A 20,503-nucleotide genomic window follows, 5' to 3' on the forward strand; every position below is an offset into this window, starting at 1 on the left:
AGCATGCTCAAACATAGGGGTAGCAATGTAATTATTCAAAGTAATACTTAATATACTCTACTGCTTTAAATGCAGTAGATTGACGAGAATGTGCAAGACTGACATTTCCAAAGTTGGCTAATATGTAAAGTTACATAAAGAACTATAACAAAGAGCCTTAATTTTAATTTCATAAATCTTTAATGCATCACCTTTTTGTCATTAGAAATACAAATTTTTTGCTTTACATTATTTGGTATGTAAATACCTTGGTTAACAACCTTGTAAACCTCTTTCAAGGTTATTATAAGTTGTATAGTATCTTGAGTGTTTTGAAAAATCTTGATGTTTTTTAAGTCTAGAAATATTTTGCCCAAGAATTTTTTAACAAGATTGTTAAAAACATCTTATTTTAGAGAATATTCAATGTGCCATTTGGTAAACGGAGATGCAGTTGAAACAGTACACTGAGTTGTGACTTATTTTTAATTAAAGTTTTTGTCTTTCTGGGTGGTTTGCATGTGATGAACCTGTACAGAGGCTGGGTTGTTTGTGTACTGAGTGTGTAAATGGATAAATCATGAAGATGTTTAAATGGTATACTTGGGTTATTTCTGAATTATTTTATGGATACATTGATACAAACTGCCTCAATAAATTTGAAGTTGAAAATGAATGTAAGTTAGAGATAAGTACTGTGTCCTCCCCATGACAGCTAGAGGGTGCAAATGTCTCAGCTGTGTTCTGGAACACGCCGAGGCAGCACCCTTGGAACAGGGTGAGTAGGATTTGCAGTGATAGTTCAGTGAAGCAAACTTGCATTTTAAAAGAAACAGAAAGTTTGATTAATCTAGAGATGATAGTTTCTAAGTGAGTGTCTGAGGAGCTGTACATTTTACCTTTTCTGTTTCTTACCATGCAGGTGTTGGGAGTTAGAATAGTCTGTTTTGAAACGGAGACTTGCAGTGATGTCAAACCCAGCCAGGCTGTGCAAACAACCACCCTGATTGCTGTAGCAAATCACACNAATCTGATGCAAATCATTCTGAAAGTTTCTAGCTATGAGTAATATATTTTCCTGGATTTTCTTCTCAGCAACCCGATAGCAGAAGGGTCAACTCTTCTGTTGGATTTTCTGTTTTGCAGCATACAAGCAATGACCCTTATTGCTTTGTGGAATTTTATGAACACAGAGATGCAGCTGCTGCATTAGCTGCTATGAATGGGAGAAAAATTTTGGGAAAGGTAAGTTGCTTACATTGTAATCTTAGATTTAAACAATATAGATTTCTGTGAAAGTATTAATAAAGCTGTTGAAGATGTTTACCAAGTTTTAGTACTGTTAGAATAATATTTTTAAAATACTGACTTTAAAAAAAGTGTGTCTTGTTTAAGAAATGTATCGTTTGTGATGTTCTAGTTATGATGGTGGTTTATACTGAATGATGATTTGTAAACATTGACAGTTGTAACCCACCCTTGAATGAACTTATTGATGTAATAATTTTGTGAATTCATACTAAATCTTATACTTGTTTTCAGGAGGTCAAAGTAAACTGGGCAACAACACCAAGTAGCCAGAAAAAAGATACATCCAGTAAGTAATGTAATGCCACAGTATCACTTCTACACAAATACTTCACAGCCTGGTAATGATTTGTCATAAATGCATTGAAACATAACTTCTCTCCTTCCCATCTTGTGTTTAATAGAATTTTGCAAACTAATTCTTCTGTTTGTGCTTTACAACTGGGGAAACAGGAGTGGACAGATTAAATTGCTGCTGCTCATCAAATGGAGTCCTGAGCGTTCCTGGTTCCCAGTCCCGTGTGCAGAACATCACCTTCTCAGGAGTTACAGCTTTAGATAGCAGTTAAATATTTGATTAGTAAATTATTTATTTTCAGATCACTTCCATGTGTTCGTTGGGGATTTAAGTCCAGAAATAACAACAGAAGACATCAAGTCAGCATTTGCTCCTTTCGGTAAAATATCGTAAGTATCATCATAAACATTTCCAATAGCAGTCAGAAAATATGATAGAATTTGTTTCTAAGATGAAATGTTATTTCTTATCTAATGAGAGAATTTTTCTGATGTTATTAATTTTGCTGGGGTGGGTGGATGGGTGGGTAGTAAAGAGGGGTTGTATCTCAGTATCTCTCATGGTTGTAAATACAGTAATGTAATTGTGCTCTGATTTGCTGCAAGCAATGTGCTTTTAACCTAATTTATATGCTGATGTCCTTCAACTTTTTATTACAATTTAATTACTGTTCCTAAGTGTGACTTTTCGGTGTTGAGAATTTGATGTACAGAGCAGTGACTTAAAAACTGGTATCTGTGTTATCCTTGTGTGTTTCTTGGGGGTTCATACTGCATTTCATAGGCAGTATGGAAAATTGGGCAATTGGAATATAATTCTGTGAAGCAGCCAGTTAATAACTTGTGAATGTCTTGAAAAAAGCTGGTACTTATGAGAATGAAATCTCCTTTTTTTGGATAATAATGGGATGAATTAAGATTATAATATCTTAAAGAATGGTGGCTTTATAATATGTGCACATTTCTGCCAGTTAAGAAAATGTTTCTTTAAACTTCTCATAGACAATTCAGGTGATGCTGAATCACCTGGTGTCCTAATTGAACATACTGAACATTACAAGAATCCTTGTGAGTGCTAAAATATATATGTGCTTAAGAGTTCTGAAAAAAAAAGTGTTAATCTTCTATCACGTTATCTTTATAAAAATCTTTAAAAGTTGCACATGAAGGTTTTTGTACTACTTTACAGGAATATATTTCTAAGAACAAAATTCTTATTTTTCTCTTGTTCTGTACGCGTATTTTTAAATGAATCATAAATCTTATTTCTTACCTCTGCTGTTTTGTTTACTTTGCTTTTTGTCTCTTAATGTGGTAAGTAGTACTGTTTTAAAAATCAATTTAAAGAGAATAATTCAGGTTTCTGTTTCTCGATCTATATTTATACCTGAGACCTGCAGTTTTTCTAAAGTCCAAGTCACAATTAAAAGTAATAGCATTCTGGTTATTTTGCAGAATTGCTCATAAGAATGGACAGGATCTTGAAGGCTAACTGCAAGGAACTGTGCACACTGGAACTCAGTTGTAGATTTTTTCTCATTTCTATTTATTCTTATTATACATTATTTATATATACATATTTTAGTATTTACATTTTAACATTCTATATTCAGTGCAGTTCTATATTTCCAATCATTTTAACTTACTCACTAAAATTTCTGTGTAAATTTGTTGTTTTCGTACTGGTGTGCTTAGCATTGTTGTTAGTTTTATTCTCCTTTCTTAAATTTCTGAAAATGTCAATTTTTCAAAATTTACAGCTACCCAAACTCCAAAATGATGGTAGAGAATTGACCAAGAAAAATAAAGAAATCTGTTAACAGGCCATGTATGCCTTTTAATTCCTATTTTTTCCTCTTTTTCGATTTTTTTAATATTTCATATATTTTGTATCACTAGGCAGAAGACATTTAACTATTTAGAAAATGCATGGTAAATTAGATAGAATTGTTACAGTAATTTATAGAACAGTAAACCTTAGAGGACCCTAGCCAATAGAATATTAGAAAAGGAAACTTTGTTTCTCTTATACTTCAAATTTGAACATTCTAGTTATAGCCAGCATAGGTTATGTGCATAGGTTGCATGTTTATTACATGTTATTTTTTTTGTCCTACTGCTTTTTTCTAACAGGTAAAGAAGCAATAGGGGAGAGTTCAGGAATGACTGTAGTTTTAGGGCTAACTGAATTTATAAGAAAAAATTATGCTCACAATACAGTGTGTGTGGTTCCTTTTAGTTTTTATTTTGCAGGTTATTAATATTACCCTCATATAGCTGTGCTTCTTTTCACAGGGATGCACGGGTAGTTAAAGATATGGCAACTGGAAAGTCAAAAGGCTATGGTTTTGTATCTTTTTATAACAAACTGGTGAGTAATCACAGTGGAGATTTAAAGTAGTTCCTGCTTTCCTGTTTTAGTTTGCTCGTTTATGTATTTGCTATTTATTAACTTCACCGAGGGAAATCAGTGTACATGTACAGGAGCTGTATGTGCAACTAGGACAACATGGGAAAACTTAATCATTTTCCTTAAATATTATTATGTCTAGGAAAAGCACACACAGTTCAGCATTTTAGCATATAAAGCCTGTTTGTGTGGTCATAAGCCTTACCTGCCAGGAATCTCTTTGGCTCTTCTGTAACAGAAGATGTTGTAATCAGAAGAAAAAGTTGGAATTTCTTTCCTTCAGATGTGCAGATGCCATAAGATACTGCAATTGGGTGCCTTGATTTAGTGTATTTTTCCCCTGATGTTTTGTTGACCCTGTTACAGCTGCAATAGATAAGGAATAGCTCTTTTATTTCCTTGTACCCTCTTCCCTTACCTTACAGTTGTGTTCAGCTTCTGTGACTGGAGGGGAAATGTTGCAGCAGTCATGGAATGAAAGTCAGTGGATACTTTTCAGACTGAGCCATGAAGACTCCAATTTAAAATTTGTCTTTATTCTACAGAATTGCTGCATGAATTCTAAATGTAGCACTAATAAGTACTTCTAAATTTTATGTCCTGGTTGCTCTTCTTTCACACAGCAGCTGTACCTGGAGGGTTATGGTACAACCATCCTGAGCTTGTAGTTTAAGGCCTGTTTTTGAGAATTTATTGTCATTCTTCTACATTCGGGGAATTGGGTATGTTCCCAGACTTCAGGTACTCCAGCCTGAGGTCTTAATGCATTCCACAGTTAAGAGCAAATTAAACTCCTGTGTTAAACTGGATCAGTTGTGACCTGGGCTCTGTTCCATTTTTGTCACAGCTGTGATCCTCAAAACTAGCAGCAAGATTCATTAGAGGTAGTTTCCTTTCCTACTCAGCTTGTAACTTATTCACTATGTTTTGGGAGAGAAGGGTGCTTGAATAAATATGGGGGTTTTATTGTCTGGTGATTTGGTTTTGTCTGTTAGGGTTTTTTCTGTTGTTGTTATTATTATTATTATTATTATTGGCCATCTTCCATAATTTCACTTCTGTATATTTTTCAAAATGAGCACTCTGTGTAATTAAAACTTAAAAATATCAAGGTCCTGAGTGAGTTTGAGAAGAGTGTTGAGAAGAGAAGCCTTCAGTGTGAGGCAGGACGATGCTGAGAGCTCACCTGTAACTGGTCCTTGTTTCCTTTGGCCCTTGTGCTTGGCGGATTTTTGATGTAACTTTGTGCCCTTGGAAAAGCATTCCAAACATGGACTATTTGCTCTGCCTCTCTTCTTTCCAAGCAGCTGGGGAAAAAAATGCTTCTTGCAGGTGTTAGCAAACTTATCCCTTGCTTACTCAATGTTTCTCCTTCCAGTGTGAACTTAGATAGTTTTCTAAGTCATGTTCAAGATAAGAATTTAAGCCACGTGGGCTGTGAACTCTTGTGTGTGTTCATGCAATTTTTAGAGAACTGTAATATTTAGAGAACTTACAGAGCAGTCTATTCAGACATCTACTGCATGTCTGCAGAGAGCAGACAGGAGGACTTGTGCAAATCATAAATAAAAGCAAACTTAAACACTCAGTCGTTTGTATCTCAGCATTACAGCTGCTTTGTAACTACCATTTAGCCCTCCCAGAACTTGGAGTTTTTCTACCTAAACTTGATCTGTTATGTTGAGTGCACAGTAAGATTCTGAAAAAACCCCCCACATTTAGATCTTATACAAGGTCTTTTGCAAACACCTACTGCATGGTGTACATTTTACTTAGGTTATATCTAAAATATTTTCTAGTGAGGGATTTTGACTGTTCAAGTATTTTGACTTTTCGTCTGTTACTGTTAAATATACTTCTTCATTTTTAGTATGATCAGTTGGCAAATTTTTTATTTTTTTTTTTCAATGATAGTTTTTTATTTCAGTAATTGCTTCTGGCATCTGTATGACTTGTGCACTTTTTTGGGCAGCTTTTGAATATTCTAATAGAGGTGCTTGTATAGTATACATATATATGGTATAGATATGAGTGTATGTATATATATATGTGGCATATGTTCAGGTAGTATGTGTGTGATTGCAGTTGGATTCTAACCTGTGTTTAGAAAATGGGTGGGAGGAAGCTTTTATCAGATGACTTCTGAAGGCCTTCTCTGTAACCAGTTGCCTTTGTGTCAGTTAGTTTTTGGCTGCTTGCTGGGATTGTTCTGAGTTTCCTACACTTCTTAGTACTGTTACTGATTTTGTCAACAGAATTAACAGACAACCAAGTCTTTCTTAGAAGTAGCTTCTTGCTTGGAAGTGTTGTAACCTTTGTTTTGGTGTCCCCAGGATGCAGAAAACGCTATTGTACACATGGGAGGCCAGTGGTTGGGAGGCCGCCAGATCAGAACTAACTGGGCAACGCGGAAACCACCAGCCCCCAAAAGTACACAAGAAAGTAAGGCCCTCATGTCATGCTGTGTTGTGTTTGCTTGCATGTCACTGCTCAGTGGGGGAATAAAACATGAGCAAAACTCGTGTCACTTCAATTACACATCTAGCTTGCCTTCCAGATCTTAAAGAGTAGATTTTTTGGTAGAGTGGTGGCAATACAGGTCTGTCATAAAATATTGAATGTTTTTCTTAAATGTGAAATTCATACTGGTGTACAAGGTGAGTATCTGGAACTTACTGTTGTCCCACTGCTGAAAACCAGCCTTTTCTCTTTATAGATAACACAAAACAATTGAGATTTGAAGATGTAGTAAATCAGTCAAGTCCAAAAAATTGTACTGTGTACTGTGGAGGAATTGCCTCTGGGCTAACAGGTATGAACTGTTTTATTGCTTTTTTATTATTGAAGCTTCTTGGACACCAAGACAGTTATTAATTTGAAAACTTTTTATGTTGTAGATCAACTTATGAGACAGACTTTTTCCCCATTTGGACAGATTATGGAAATAAGGGTGTTTCCAGAAAAAGGTTACTCATTTGTCAGGTATGGACAAAGAAAAGTCAGATCTGTGGGTCTGTGCATGTAGTAATGTTTCATCTTTCTGTAATTTCACTTGATTGAATTTCTCCTGATGCATTAAAAGCTGTCACCATATGTTCATAGAATAATTTGGAACTTTTAAAAGTGGCCACCAATCTTTTTACCTGAGAAGATGAATGTTTGTGTAAGCAGATGTTTTTCCCTGGATTTGCTGTATGTATGGAGTCAGTGTATTTTAACAGTAAGGTGGAAGTCCTGTATAGCATAACATTATTTTGTTTTTACATTCTTTAGATTTTCAACCCATGAAAGTGCAGCACATGCTATTGTTTCAGTTAATGGAACCACAATTGAAGGACATGTTGTTAAGTGTTATTGGGGTAAAGAATCCCCTGATATGACTAAAAACTTCCAACAGGTAACTGCAGTTTAACCTTTTCTTTGCATTACAGAAGCGATTGCATGTATACTTGTAATGCCTTCCCAGTTGTAATGGGTAAATTTTATGGAGTTCTTATGAAAGTCCATGTTCTGTCTCAGTTATGTTCCAGTTGTTCATCAAATTGGGCTAGTGATTTTGATGGAATATCTGTTACTGTCTTCTGGATATGATTCAAGATAGGGAGAAACTTTGAGGTAATTCTGATTCTTGCTGTTTCTCTAACTGCAGACCAGGGGACTGTCCAACCAGATAGTCTTTGGTATTTCAAGCACACCCAAATGCATTGTTCAGTACAAGGATCTCATTAAATCAGTGGTGTCTTATTCTTCTGATCTCATTATTGCCTGTTGTAGCCCTGTGATTGATAGAGCCAAAACTGCCTTCAGCAGCACAAATGCACCCTAAGCCACGTGTGGAAGCTGAAGTGTGATGGACTGTTCTCTCCCCAGGTGGATTACAGCCAGTGGGGGCAGTGGAGCCAGGTCTATGGGAATCCCCAGCAGTACGGGCAGTACATGGCTAACGGGTGGCAAGTGCCATCCTATGGAATGTATGGCCAAGCATGGAATCAACAGGGTTTTGGAGTAGAGTAAGTAATTTTATTGAGTTTTGTAGGCTATTCCAAGAATGCAGCATCTGAGTTTCAGGCTCGCTTAGGTCAAGGACTGCACAAGGTGTCAAACCTTGGGTGGGCTCCTGTGTGCTTAAAGCTTGTGTTTGGTGATTTCCACGGACACACACCCGGGTGAGTCCCTCTGGCTTCTGCCTGATGGCACAGTCCATGGGGGTGGGAAGGCACAAACACCACCTCTGTGGTGGAGTTTGGGGTGGTCTTGTCTGATACCTCAACACATGGTGGATTCTGACTGGAACTGGTGAGTACTGGAGAGTGTGAGCCAGGGACCCTGGGTATTTTGAAATAACTTGTTTTACTCAAGTTATCTTCATTATCTGCTGCCAGTTAAACATCTTAATACCTGATAAAGCTATCACTGTATTCATGCCAGTGAGGCACTGGGTATTTTTTGCATTTCTGGATCACTGATGTTCACTTTCAGCCACTTGTGTGTGGACATGCCTTTGGAGGTGGGTGCCCTATGCAACCAGTGCCCAAGGTTTGTGGGGCTTTTTTTTTCTCCTTTATTCTTGAAAAGTTCATGATATTTTCAAGAATCACATGTTGTAATGTTTAACCTGAATTACTCATTGAAGAGAAGAAGAAATTGTTCTGTTTTGGTACAAAGATCGTGTGGGAAATATGTTTTTGGTTTTTTTTAGTATGTTGTCTAGTAAATAATTTTTCCCCTTTTTTTAACTATCCTGTTTCTTTTTAAGCCAATCTCCATCTGCTGCCTGGATGGGTGGATTTGGTGCTCAGCCTGCCCAGGGACAAGGTGCTCCTGTAATACCTAACCAAGCTGGATATGGTATGGCAAGTTACCAAACACAGTGAGCTGGGACTCTGTTTTAAAGTGTGTATTTCATGATAGGCTGCAGTTTCCAGTGACATTCTGAAGACTGGAATGTAGACAATGAAAAAAGAAAATATTTATTTTAAAAAATGGAAATGTTTGGAACCTTTAGCACAGCTTTGCTTTGGTGAAGGACACAAATGTCTTCTAGTTCTGCCTTTTTAAGTTTTTGTTCATGATGGATATGAACATGTTTTTCTTTGTGTACAAAAATTAAAAATAAAGTCAATAAAGACAATTCTGACTACAAATTTTGATATAGTAGGAGAAATGGCTAACAAATTTGATCCTTAGGTTACCATTCCATTATTTTTTTTTGTTTTGTCGTCAGTGTTTTATATCATTGTGCTTTTAAAAGAGAAATGAGGTTGGAAAACAGCAAGTTGCTTTTAGCTGAACACACATCCTGAAATAAACTGTGGACCAATCACTACAAGCTGGGAGACAGTATTGAGTTTTCAAGAAACCTATGGGCATAGCTCAAAAGGGTATGTAGGTCTTGGAATAATTTTTTTAAAAAAATATTTAATTTTTCTACATGCTTAAAGAGAACAGTCTGATACAACAAATAGTTCAGTCTGAAATGAAAAACAGTACTGTCTGAGAAATTTTGCATAACTTTTACTGTCCACATTCAGGCACACGTTAAAACTTTTCAGAGCTGGTTTGCTTGTTAAAACTGCAGTAATTTACTTTTAATTTTGAGAAGTAAAAACGTTTTTACAAGTATGTTGTTTGTATTGAAATCAGACAGTCATACTTGGGCTTTTACATAAAGTTTGAAGGCTACACATTGTAAATATTTCATAATTACAGTGTTTCAAAAGCATGCTCAAACATAGAGGTAGCAATGTAATTATTCAAAGTAATACTTAATATACTCTACTGCTTTAAATGCAGTAGATTGACGAGAATGTGCAAGACTGACATTTCCAAAGTTGGCTAATATGTAAAGTTACATAAAGAACTATAACAAAGAGCCTTAATTTTAATTTCATAAATCTTTAATGCATCACCTTTTTGTCATTAGAAATACAAATTTTTTGCTTTACATTATTTGGTATGTAAATACCTTGGTTAACAACCTTGTAAACCTCTTTCAAGGTTATTATAAGTTGTATAGTATCTTGAGTGTTTTGAAAAATCTTGATGTTTTTTAAGTCTAGAAATATTTTGCCCAAGAATTTTTTAACAAGATTGTTAAAAACATCTTATTTTAGAGAATATTCAATGTGCCATTTGGTAAACGGAGATGCAGTTGAAACAGTACACTGAGTTGTGACTTATTTTTAATTAAAGTTTTTGTCTTTCTGGGTGGTTTGCATGTGATGAACCTGTACAGAGGCTGGGTTGTTTGTGTACTGAGTGTGTAAATGGATAAATCATGAAGATGTTTAAATGGTATACTTGGGTTATTTCTGAATTATTTTATGGATACATTGATACAAACTGCCTCAATAAATTTGAAGTTGAAAATGAATGTAAGTTAGAGATAAGTACTGTGTCCTCCCCATGACAGCTAGAGGGTGCAAATGTCTCAGCTGTGTTCTGGAACACGCCGAGGCAGCACCCTTGGAACAGGGTGAGTAGGATTTGCAGTGATAGTTCAGTGAAGCAAACTTGCATTTTAAAAGAAACAGAAAGTTTGATTAATCTAGAGATGATAGTTTCTAAGTGAGTGTCTGAGGAGCTGTACATTTTACCTTTTCTGTTTCTTACCATGCAGGTGTTGGGAGTTAGAATAGTCTGTTTTGAAACGGAGACTTGCAGTGATGTCAAACCCAGCCAGGCTGTGCAAACAACCACCCTGATTGCTGTAGCAAATCACACAAGGGGGCTTCTCCTCCTCTCCTGTTGACATGTGAAGTAGTTCTTGACTTTTAGACGGGGTAGAAGGTGAGATATATTGGCAGAGCAGCTCAGTCAGTCGGCTCAGCTGTGCCCAGAGGTCCCTGTGGCTCTGGGCACCTCATGCTTGCAATAATGACTGAAGGGAGTGTGGAACCACGAGTGCTCGTGGGGACAGAATCAGCCCTTTATCTCTGGCTCTCCTTTCTGCTGTACCCAGTGTTTCTCCACTCAAGATAGGGAGCTTGTCTGCAGGACTCTTGTTTTTCTATACATTTTGTACATATGTGAATATCTACGCGAGGATCGGCCTATACATTGTAGTTTGGGGAAAAAACCTCACCAGTAAGTCTGTGTTTTTGTTACACTCAGCTGTTTGAAAAAATCACGAGTCAGTAGAGGTATAAACTGCGAGTTACTTTAGGGTTTCTTAGACTTCACTTGAAATCTGGGGTTTCTACATAACTGTAGGTGTTGGACATAGACTGTGCTCTGGATGCATGCTGGTATATAAGCAGTATGTTCTTACTGAGGATTTAGATGATGCAAGTACATTGCCACTTAAATGCCCATATAACTGGGTGTGAGATTAAGGCAGTGATCTTTCAGGTCTCAATGTGTAGATCACTTTAAATCTGATTATTTAATATGCCTGCTGTAGAGCTGGGCCGTACCTGACCTGTATTTCAGGATGAAAGATAGGATATACCTTCTGATTTCAGTCTTTTGTCATTGATTTTTATACAGCTTTTCTGTAATGGTGATATTTCTTCGCAGATGTTCAAGGTAGGGGAGTCTCCAGAGTCCTTTAATGTTTCTATAGCACTGCGAGGAAGAGTTGTAAATTAGATTGCTTTCTACTCAGTAGCATTCATAAATGCATCACTGACGATTTTTTGGCACCAAAGAGCCTCTTGCACCATACTGCTTTTATGAGTGACACTTAACACTGTTGTAATTTCTCTAACTGCAGAAATCAACCACTACCTAACCCCTCACCACTAGGATTTGGATTTCAAAAAGTATTGATTTCTTATGGCTTAAGTTGATGCGTGCAGCCTAACCCAGGGTTGTAATCTGCGTTTGCAGAAGGTGTTCAATAAAAGTGAAACGTGATAAAGGGCTTATCCTGTATTGTCATCTGTCAAAGCATTGTCCCTCTTTGCTGTAAAACTGACAACAGGCAGACAAGGCTGAACTTGTAAACTATGCACTTGCAATCATGTAAAAGATGTTTTATTTAAAACTTTTCCTATAAAATCGTTTTGTATTTTGCAGAGTTGCAGTAGTAAGGCTGTGAATCTAAGGTTACATGTAGCTTCTCATCAGTCCTGCCTCCTTGTGTATATTTTTTAACAGTGTCCAGGCATACTCTTCCTGCAGAACCTTCTTCCTTGCTAAGATAACTTCATGAGAAGCTATTCACTGTACCAGAACCATTGCCTTCATTTCACTCAAAAAAGTCTCACGGTGAATATAAGGCTTAGTTTTGCAGAAAAAAATAGTGATTTGTTTTTCTTGTGTTTGTACACAAGGAAGCAGACTTAAACTGTATGGACATGATTAGTGTCTGATACTTCTTAATTATCTGACTGTTTTTGAACAAGGGCACAAGTGTTTGTTTTACTCACATGAAACTGTTTCCTGGTCAGCAATAAAAGATTTTGTTGCACTGTTCTTACTTTGCAAGATACAGGCAATCTTTTGTTCAGTATCCTTCCAAAAAATTGATGGGGTTTGTGAAGAACTGCCTTGTTCCAGCGTGAATCTTCATATATAGGTGCAGTCTGGGGTCTGGATTGCTGCTGTAATAGCAAAAGGAAGCTGTTCTTTTGAAAATGAGTGAGAATTCATTTGTTCTGATCGTGTGTGGTGCCTGTCCAACACTGGTTTAAGGATTTCACTATGTAATGAAGTTTCTGCTCATAAAAAGGCAACTGCAAGGCAGTAGCTACTGGGAAGGTCTTTGTTGTGTTTCATTTCAGCAACTTTTGTGAATCTACTTGATGGTTTAAAAAAAAAATTTTAAAATTGTTGTGCTTTTCAGTATCACCTGAAAAACATCCCCCCCCCCTTTACTGTAATTTCAAATCAAAGAAAATGCTGAAGTGTTTACTGGATATTTTACTTGGAAAAGAAACAGCACTTCATGTTGATGAGTGAACACTGATTCTTTCGTGTCTGAGGCTGTGTGCTCATCGAGACCATGGATGTGAATGACATGCTCTGCTCACTGACATTTAAAGGGTAATGACTCAAAACTTTAATTTGACATCAGTAATGATTATTTGAATACAAGTTATTCTTGCTTAAATACACAGCTCCTCATGCTTTGATTAAAGCTGATCTGAATCTTACTGGTTATTAAAGTATTCCTGAAGTGCAGTGGGAAGAAACCTGGCTTTGCCTTCTCTCGGTGTTGAAGCTGTCAGTGAGGCATCACAGTTGCACAGACAGCATTGTTTTGTTCAGAAGAAAAACAACAGGGTTGTGTTGGGGAATTCAGTGTAAGCTGACTTTCCTGTGCTGATGGGTGATAGCATTTGAATATTTACCTTCTGAAACAAGGGCTCATTCCCTGTGTGAACCCAGCTTCCCACTGCTCCCAGATCCTCAGCAACTGTCTTTCCCAGCTGCTGGCAGGGAGAGGAGGAGGAAAGGGGATGGTGCTGAGGGGAGGTGGTACATGTGGCAGCCCCGGGTGTGGTGCTGGTGCCAAGTCAGATTGTCAAACACATTGAAGTTCATGACAGGCTTACACAGATACCACAGCAGTACCCAAAGTGTCGTGGCCATTCAGACACAAACCTGCTTAATCTGCTTGCTTAAAAGAATGTGACTTTAAAATTACAGAAGCAGAAACCACATACCCTCTGGCCATTCTCTGAGAAAACAGATGCCCATTGAACACCCAAGGTGATTAAACAAAGAAACTTTAAGGAGCAAATTGAGTTAAGCATTTGAATTTATAGACCTTTACTTAATGTAGACCTCTTAGCTTGGCATTCTGTTGTGTCTGCATTGACAGTTCTGCTTGGATAACTGAAGTAGTTTCAGATATGCACAGCTGCTTGTTGAACATCTTCCCATTCTTTACAACTTCTGGAACAGGGGTGGGTAGGAATTGGATAAGAATCCTGGGTCTACCACATGAAACCGGATAATACTCACATTTCCTGGATGGAAAATGACTTACTGGAGCCAACTCTGTAGAAGAATAAATGTTACAGGGGATGATGAAAAGCTGCCATCCTCCATTTGGGTTGCTAGTTCTTTGACCTTAATAAATGAGGAGTTATTACTGGGCTGCTGTTCCATGAAAAAATACTCTTTGTGGTTTTTTTGGTCCTTTCAGTGAGGCAGATCTTTTTCACTCCATTAATGATTTGTTTCCTTTAATGGTTGTCCAGCATGATGGGAAAGACCAATTGCTATAATTTATTGCTTAGTTCAGATCTTCCAACTCAGGTACTGACTGTGGGCAAAATCACTCTCTTAGTTATTAAAAGAATTAATTTTGCAATATGTGTTTGTGGAACCATTTCTAATTGAGTTTTACCCTCACCTGAAAGCACGGGGAGTCTACACTAATACAGCTTGGAATCAGCAGCTTGGAGCTGCTGTACCAGATCTCTGCTGTACAGTCAGGTGCTGGAAACGTTTATGCCTTGCTCCTCTTGTGTGCTGTAGAGAATAAATCTGGTCTGTATATTTGCAAGTGCTCAGAGAAAGCTGAGGTGCAGTATTTTCTGAACTCTTGCTGTGAATTGGGGCTTCTTCATTTACGGGTACATGGTGTGGTTTTGTAGGAGAAAATTCTGTTGTGTTTGTGACAATTATCTAAAAACATGGCTGATTTCAGACTAAGAAAAATAAAATGTGACTGTTTCTAGGACTGTTCCTAGGTGAATCATGCCTCCTACTTGGGTTTATGTATTCTATGGAACAAGGATATGAAGGTCCAAAATCATCTCTCATATCACTTATAATGGACACTTTCAGAAGGGAGCAAATCACTCTAAACTTTCAGTATGGATATAGCAAGACCTTGTTCTGGAAGAGCAACAGCTGTTCCTATGTATTGCTAATATGTTTTAAAATGGTCAATACCTGAGATCAGAGGACCAACAGATATCACTGAATATATTTTACCTTTTGGAGAGGATTTAAGGCGAGTAGACAAGGTGGTGCTGTGTTCACATGGAATTCTGAGAGCGTTCCTTCCATCATCCTTTTGTTTTGTGGGCTTTCAAGAAACAATGCAGACCTGCCTGATGTATACATGGAAATTTGGCAAGGTATGTGATGCTATGCTTTAAATTCATTTTACAAGGTCACAGTGTCTAGGGACAAGGGTCTGACAAGCTGCATGACTTAGAACACTGACATTTCAGTGAAATGCTTCTACAGCAAAATCTTACTGGAGGATATTTGATTTCTGGAGCCTCCGAAGGAAGGCACGATGCTGTCTCCTCAGAAGTATCCAAGTGTGTCCAAATTAATTTTACCGAGGCTGTAGAAACGGGCATTCCCTCATCATGATTTTCATTGTAGAAAATGCACAGGGATACTTGAATTGTGAGTTGTTATGACCATGTCTCTCTCATTTTCCATCCCCTGTCTGTTTTGCTGTGTTTCTCACTTTAATTATGTGTGTTTCTAGTCAACAGAGTTGTACTTGCTTTTCATGCACAGTCTGTTACATTTGCCTCTGGTTCTTAGCAGAAACACACTGATCCCATATAATTTTTAATATTCCCCTGTACTACAAAAATCTTTGACTTCTGTGGTCTCTACTTGGTTTAATATTTACAGATGGGTGTTAAAAGCATGTGTTAAGTACTGTTCTTTTTTTTTTGTATCTCCAGGTTCATCCCAGACTGAACATAATTCACAAAAGCTGGGTTTTCTTCACTGTACCTCCTACTCAGTCCTACCTATGTGTAGTCCAGAATGCTTTTAAGGTTTTTAATAACAATTTCATAATTCATGTCTAGTTCAATATATGAATATTTTATTATCAAGTTTTTTATTGCTGTAAAATTGGCAATTGAAAACGGTATTTCTGCATCTCAAGATTTAATTCATGGTACTGCTTTATCTTCTGAAAGCTGGTTTTAAATCTTGTGGGTAAAAAAAATTTACATTTCCAATATAAAAGGATAATAAAATACCTTCACTGTAATTCTTTCTTCTTTATAGAACAAAGTTGAAGAAACTCAAGAAGACTGATTTAGCAGTAAGGATTTTATCAGGCTCAAATATATATTTCATACTAAACTAATGAAACATTTTTACTTCACTGTCAGATGCAAAGATCATAAAACTGTTTTTGATAAAGAAAAATCACACACTTAAAGTTTCAAGCTTTGGAACACTTGGTCTTGTTTTTTTCTGAGTGCAGTTTGTGAAGAGGTATAGGTGTAGCTGATGTAAGGTGGGAGCACTACTGGAGTTCTTTAGCCTGTAATTCAGTTTCTGCGTGGTTAAATGTCTCTGCCAGAGTTCTGCAGTCTGTATTTTGGCATGCATAAAGCTGTGGGGCTGGAGGTACTGAGGAATGTTCCACAAGATTAGGGATAAAAGTTGACCCTGTGAACCTCCTTGTACTAGAAAGTATTACAAAGGAGTGAGTCAGAGCTTTCTCTGAGTTCAAAGTGAGGAGTGCTGGACAAATTCCTCTGATTTATTTGGGCAAGCCTGAAATAGAATGCAATTTTCTACCAGAATTCTCTTCAAGGCTGTTTTCTGCTGTGTACCTTTCAGGAAGGTTATGTTTAGATTTGTTCCGTGTGTATCTTATTAAGAGATGAAAAACGTGTTTTATTATCTGCTCTTTTACTCTGGTATCTCTGAATTTTCAGCCAGGAACTGCATTTAGCTGAGACTTGTGAAACTTGGTTTGAAACTAAAGATGGCTTGCCTTGTTTAAGGTTAATAAAACTAAAAAGTGAGTCTTGGCTTTGAACTGAAAAAAACTACCCTGGATCTTAACAACATAAAGTCACGTTGCTTTCTCCAGCACAAGTAGGTTTAACCACACCAGTGTGTTCTGGCAGCATGTCACTCATTTCTCTGTGGTTAAACTGTCAAAACATGTGTGCTGAAATATTTAGGTTAAAAAGCATAAATTGCAGTCCCTAAAGGCTCATGGCACTGTGTGCATTTCAGCATTGCCTGATTTGGAAGGAAAAACTTTTGTATTTGCCAGCCCATCAAGAACATCAAGGTGATCAAGATGAAAGTTGGTGAAGTTTGAAACCTGGTTTTATTGAACCTAATGGTACTATGGACTGTCTGTGATTTTTATGCACACATGGATTAAAATGCCTCATTCTCTGGCCAGAATGCAGTTTGCAGTGCAGCATCTAGTCTTATTTTCTACTGTTTCTGTTAACACCTGCAGTATAATAGGGAAATAAACTTTGCAAGTCTAAAATCAAATTTTGAAGGGCTGGGAGTTTTTTTTATTGTTTTTGGTTTTGGTTGGTTGGTTGGTTTTGGTTTTGTTTTTTTTTTTTTTCAGAGAAATGAGAGTTTTCCTGCTTTGAAGGCCTCTCCTCATTGTTAACATTTCCAATTTCCATGTAAATAAGTACCACCTCCCCTGAAACCAGTTGCATTATGTTGGTGTAAATGAAACCAGAGCTTTAAAACATGAGTTGTGTTCCTCATAATTCTCTTGATTAGTTTTGAGTCTTTCAGTTGCAATTAGGCATTGAAATGAGCTGTGCATTTTATGAATTTTCTGTGGAGTTATTCATAGTTCAGTATGTTCCAGGATAGATTTTTTTGCAGTGGCAACAGCTAAGTGCAACTCTTGCCATTTCTTTTCAAATCCAGCTATTTAAATTTGAGCTAAATTATTCTTCAGAATACAAGTCAAATTTTAAAATAGAATCTTTGTCTGAAATCACATTGTCAAGCATGTTTCTGCCTTTTTGGGTGTCTTGCACGTTCTCATTCCCCCCCACACACCTGTTCCTGCCAATGGCAGTGGGAAATCCGCTGGACTTTATCCCAGATGTATGGAATGGAGCAGGGCATGGAAGGCTTGCAAAAGTTTTCCTGTTCAGTTTTGAGGGAACTTGACTATTTTAACATACATTTAATTTTTAATTGTACACAGTTCTTTAGGTGTAAGTACAATGACTCGGTAAGTACTCAGAGAACATCATCTTCTCTTCTGTATGGCCTGGCCTGGCTGCAGCCAAAGGTAGTGAAACACATTTATTGGTTCATTTTTAAGGGAAGCCTTGCCCTGTGAAGTTAAAGGAAAGATGGTAAAAATTCGTGCAAGGTGTAAAAATGTTTAGGAGTGGCATGTGGACACTGGCACAGAATGAATGAAGTCATAAACTGCACGTGGTTATATGTGGGTATTGCAGGTTATTTGTGGAAGAAGGTGGAAAAATCCCCAGCAAAGGAACTGGATTTGGATGTCTCCACCAAATTCATCTGGCAGGAAAATTCCCTCATGTCATTGTGTCTGATAAAGCACTGAGTGTTGAACATGAGAGCAGAAGGCACGGAACAGCATCAGGAACAGGACCCTGCTGGAGCAGGCACTGGTGTGCCCACCTTGGAGCCCTGGCTGCAGGAGTGGCCCCAATGTGCTTGTTTTCAAGGAAAAGGGGTGGAAACCAGAGTCTTGGAAACAAAGTTTTGTGTCTAGAGGAGGAAAGGAACAGAAAGTGTGTGCTTCCACAGGTTAATTTGTGGCAAACTGTGGGTCAGGTTTCCCATAAATGAATGGGCAGAGAGCTGGGCTCCCTGTGGCTTCTTGGAGGTACCAGCACATGGACCATGGGCACAATTGCTGGCCTCCAAGCATTCATATCCTTAAGTACTCCCACCTCCAAATCCATGATGTTAAGTTTTAAAGCTGCTCCAGTTACCTCTTGTCAATACTCTGGCTTGAAGATGAGGTAATTGTCCTGGGAGTACTAGTTCTTAACACTTAAAATAGGAACTTGGGGATCTGTGACCTGGTTCTTAAAAAACAAAAATAAAATCTGGTGGTGTCTGTACTGCTTGGGTGTGAATGTACTGCCTGAAATACCTGGCACTGGTAGATGTGACTAAAAAAACCTTTGGGAGTTCATGCCCAAGCTGTCTTCTCCCAGAACTGCCCCCCTGTGCATCCCTGTCACATGTGCCTGTCCGTGTGCCTCCCCTGGGCCCTGCTGCTGCCGTGGTGTTAGCCCCTGCTCCTCTGGTGCTTGCACGGAATTTCCAGCTGTATTCCCAATATTGGGCCTGCCTCACACATCTGCTTGGAAATGCCATGTGCAGCTGTTGTGCTGTTCCCTTGGCAAAGCAGCAAACTTCTTTTTTCTTCTTCTTTTTTTTTTTTTTTTTTTTTTTTTTTAAATCCACACCAAAAGCCAAGAAATCTTTACCAGCTAACGCAGCTTTTGGCCCTGGTGCTGCAGGCAGAAGTCCAGGGATGCTCAGGCCAAATCCCTTCAGCTGGAAGGTATTGTGCTGCTGTTTGTTTTGGAAGCACAGATGCAACTGATTCTTGTGTGAGTCTTCTGGTGTCACCAATTCCCAGGAATGAGATCTTGGCCTTGTGCATGTAAGTGGAAAATATCCATACATTTCAGTGGGATGGGGAGCCCATCCAAGTTCCCTCTGCGAATGGAGCTAGTTAGCAATGCATTACTGTGTGTTCAGGCTGGGATTTGGCTTAGGTGGAAATAAAACAAGTGTTGACTTGTCTGCTAACAGTGGTTTCTGTTGCTTTTTGTGTATCAGTGATGCTTCCAGTGGGATTTAAACACTCCCATTGCCTCCTACTACTGTTGTCTTGTGCTTCCTGAGTTAATTGTCTGATGGCTTACAGCATTGTCAGAATTACACAAACTTATCACATGCTGGATTTTCGATCAAATATTTTGGTAAAAAAAAGATATTTCTGAAAGCGAAAATACCTTTGTTAAAATTGTAATTGTTCTGTTCTGTTAGGAAAGAATTATTCTTCCAAGTCTTGGAAGAGCAAATGAGTCAGCCCAGCACAAAGAGCTTGGCATGTCTATTTTGGTAAGAAAGCACACGGTTTTATGAAGGTGACCGTGCTGGGGGAGGTTTTTGTTTCTTGCACCTGCTCGGCAAAGACACGAGGGCGGCTGGTGGCTCAAGGCTGGCCGGGAGTCCACGGAGGAGCAGGAGGCTTGAGCCGGGAGGAGGAAGGAGCAGGGAGGGATGAGATGGATCTGGGCGAGCTGACTTAACAGCGTTGTTTGGGAAAGGGGTGACAGTGGGTTTGGCTGGGACAGCGGGGGCCCCAAGGGGAAGGGGAAGGGGGAGGCGCCGCTCTGAACCGGCGAGGGGGTGACCCCCGATATGGCCCCGTTGCCTTTGGCGGTGCTGTGCCCGGGATAAGGCGGGAAGCGCCGTTTCCCAGCCGCGGGCAGGTGCGGGCGCGGCGGCGCCGCCCGTGCGGCGGAGCGGAGCGGGCGGGCGGCGGGGGAGGCGCGGCCGCCCCGGGCTCGGGAACACAGCGCGGCCCGAGCGGCGCCCAGGGATGTTTCAACGGGCCGTGAGCCGGCTCAGCAGAAGCGGCCGCCCTCAGGTAAACGGGCGCCGGGCAGCGGGCACGCGCCGGCGCCGGGGGGCTGCGGGGCTCCGGCCACCGCCGCGGCGAGCGCGGGTGCTCCGGCTGTCCTCGGCTGGTCCCCGGGCGGTCCCCGGGCCGCGCCGCCTCCCCCCGGCCCCGCGGAAGCTGCGCCGGAGCCGGAGCGGAGTCCGGCTGCGCGGGCGGGG

The 20,503-nt window shown here is 39.1% G+C and overlaps 1 protein-coding gene across 3 annotated transcripts; it reads left to right on the forward strand.

Moving 5' to 3' along the window:
* Positions 1-1,078: 1,078 nt before the first annotated feature.
* LOC115307679 (nucleolysin TIAR-like) lies at positions 1,079-10,367 on the forward strand. 3 transcript variants are annotated; one of them, XM_029962002.1, is made up of 11 exons: positions 1,141-1,224; positions 1,522-1,576; positions 1,887-1,974; positions 3,040-3,412; positions 3,880-3,955; positions 6,328-6,436; positions 6,711-6,806; positions 6,892-6,976; positions 7,268-7,391; positions 7,865-8,004; positions 8,751-10,367. In XM_029962002.1, coding segments are annotated over exons 4-11 (750 nt in total). In that variant the 5' UTR covers positions 1,141-1,224; positions 1,522-1,576; positions 1,887-1,974; positions 3,040-3,410; the 3' UTR covers positions 8,869-10,367. The 3 variants fall into 3 exon arrangements, with proteins under 3 accessions (XP_029817864.1, XP_029817863.1, XP_029817862.1); XM_029962004.1 differs by lacking the exon at positions 3,040-3,412 and having other exon boundaries at positions 1,079-1,224; positions 7,841-8,004; XM_029962003.1 differs by lacking the exon at positions 3,040-3,412 and having other exon boundaries at positions 1,081-1,224.
* The last annotated feature ends 10,136 nt before the right edge of the window (positions 10,368-20,503 follow it).

Source organism: Manacus vitellinus, unplaced genomic scaffold (assembly GCF_001715985.3).
Source record: "Manacus vitellinus isolate BGI_N305 unplaced genomic scaffold, ASM171598v3 scaffold_40_pilon, whole genome shotgun sequence".
NCBI classification, from domain to species: Eukaryota; Metazoa; Chordata; class Aves; order Passeriformes; family Pipridae; genus Manacus; species Manacus vitellinus.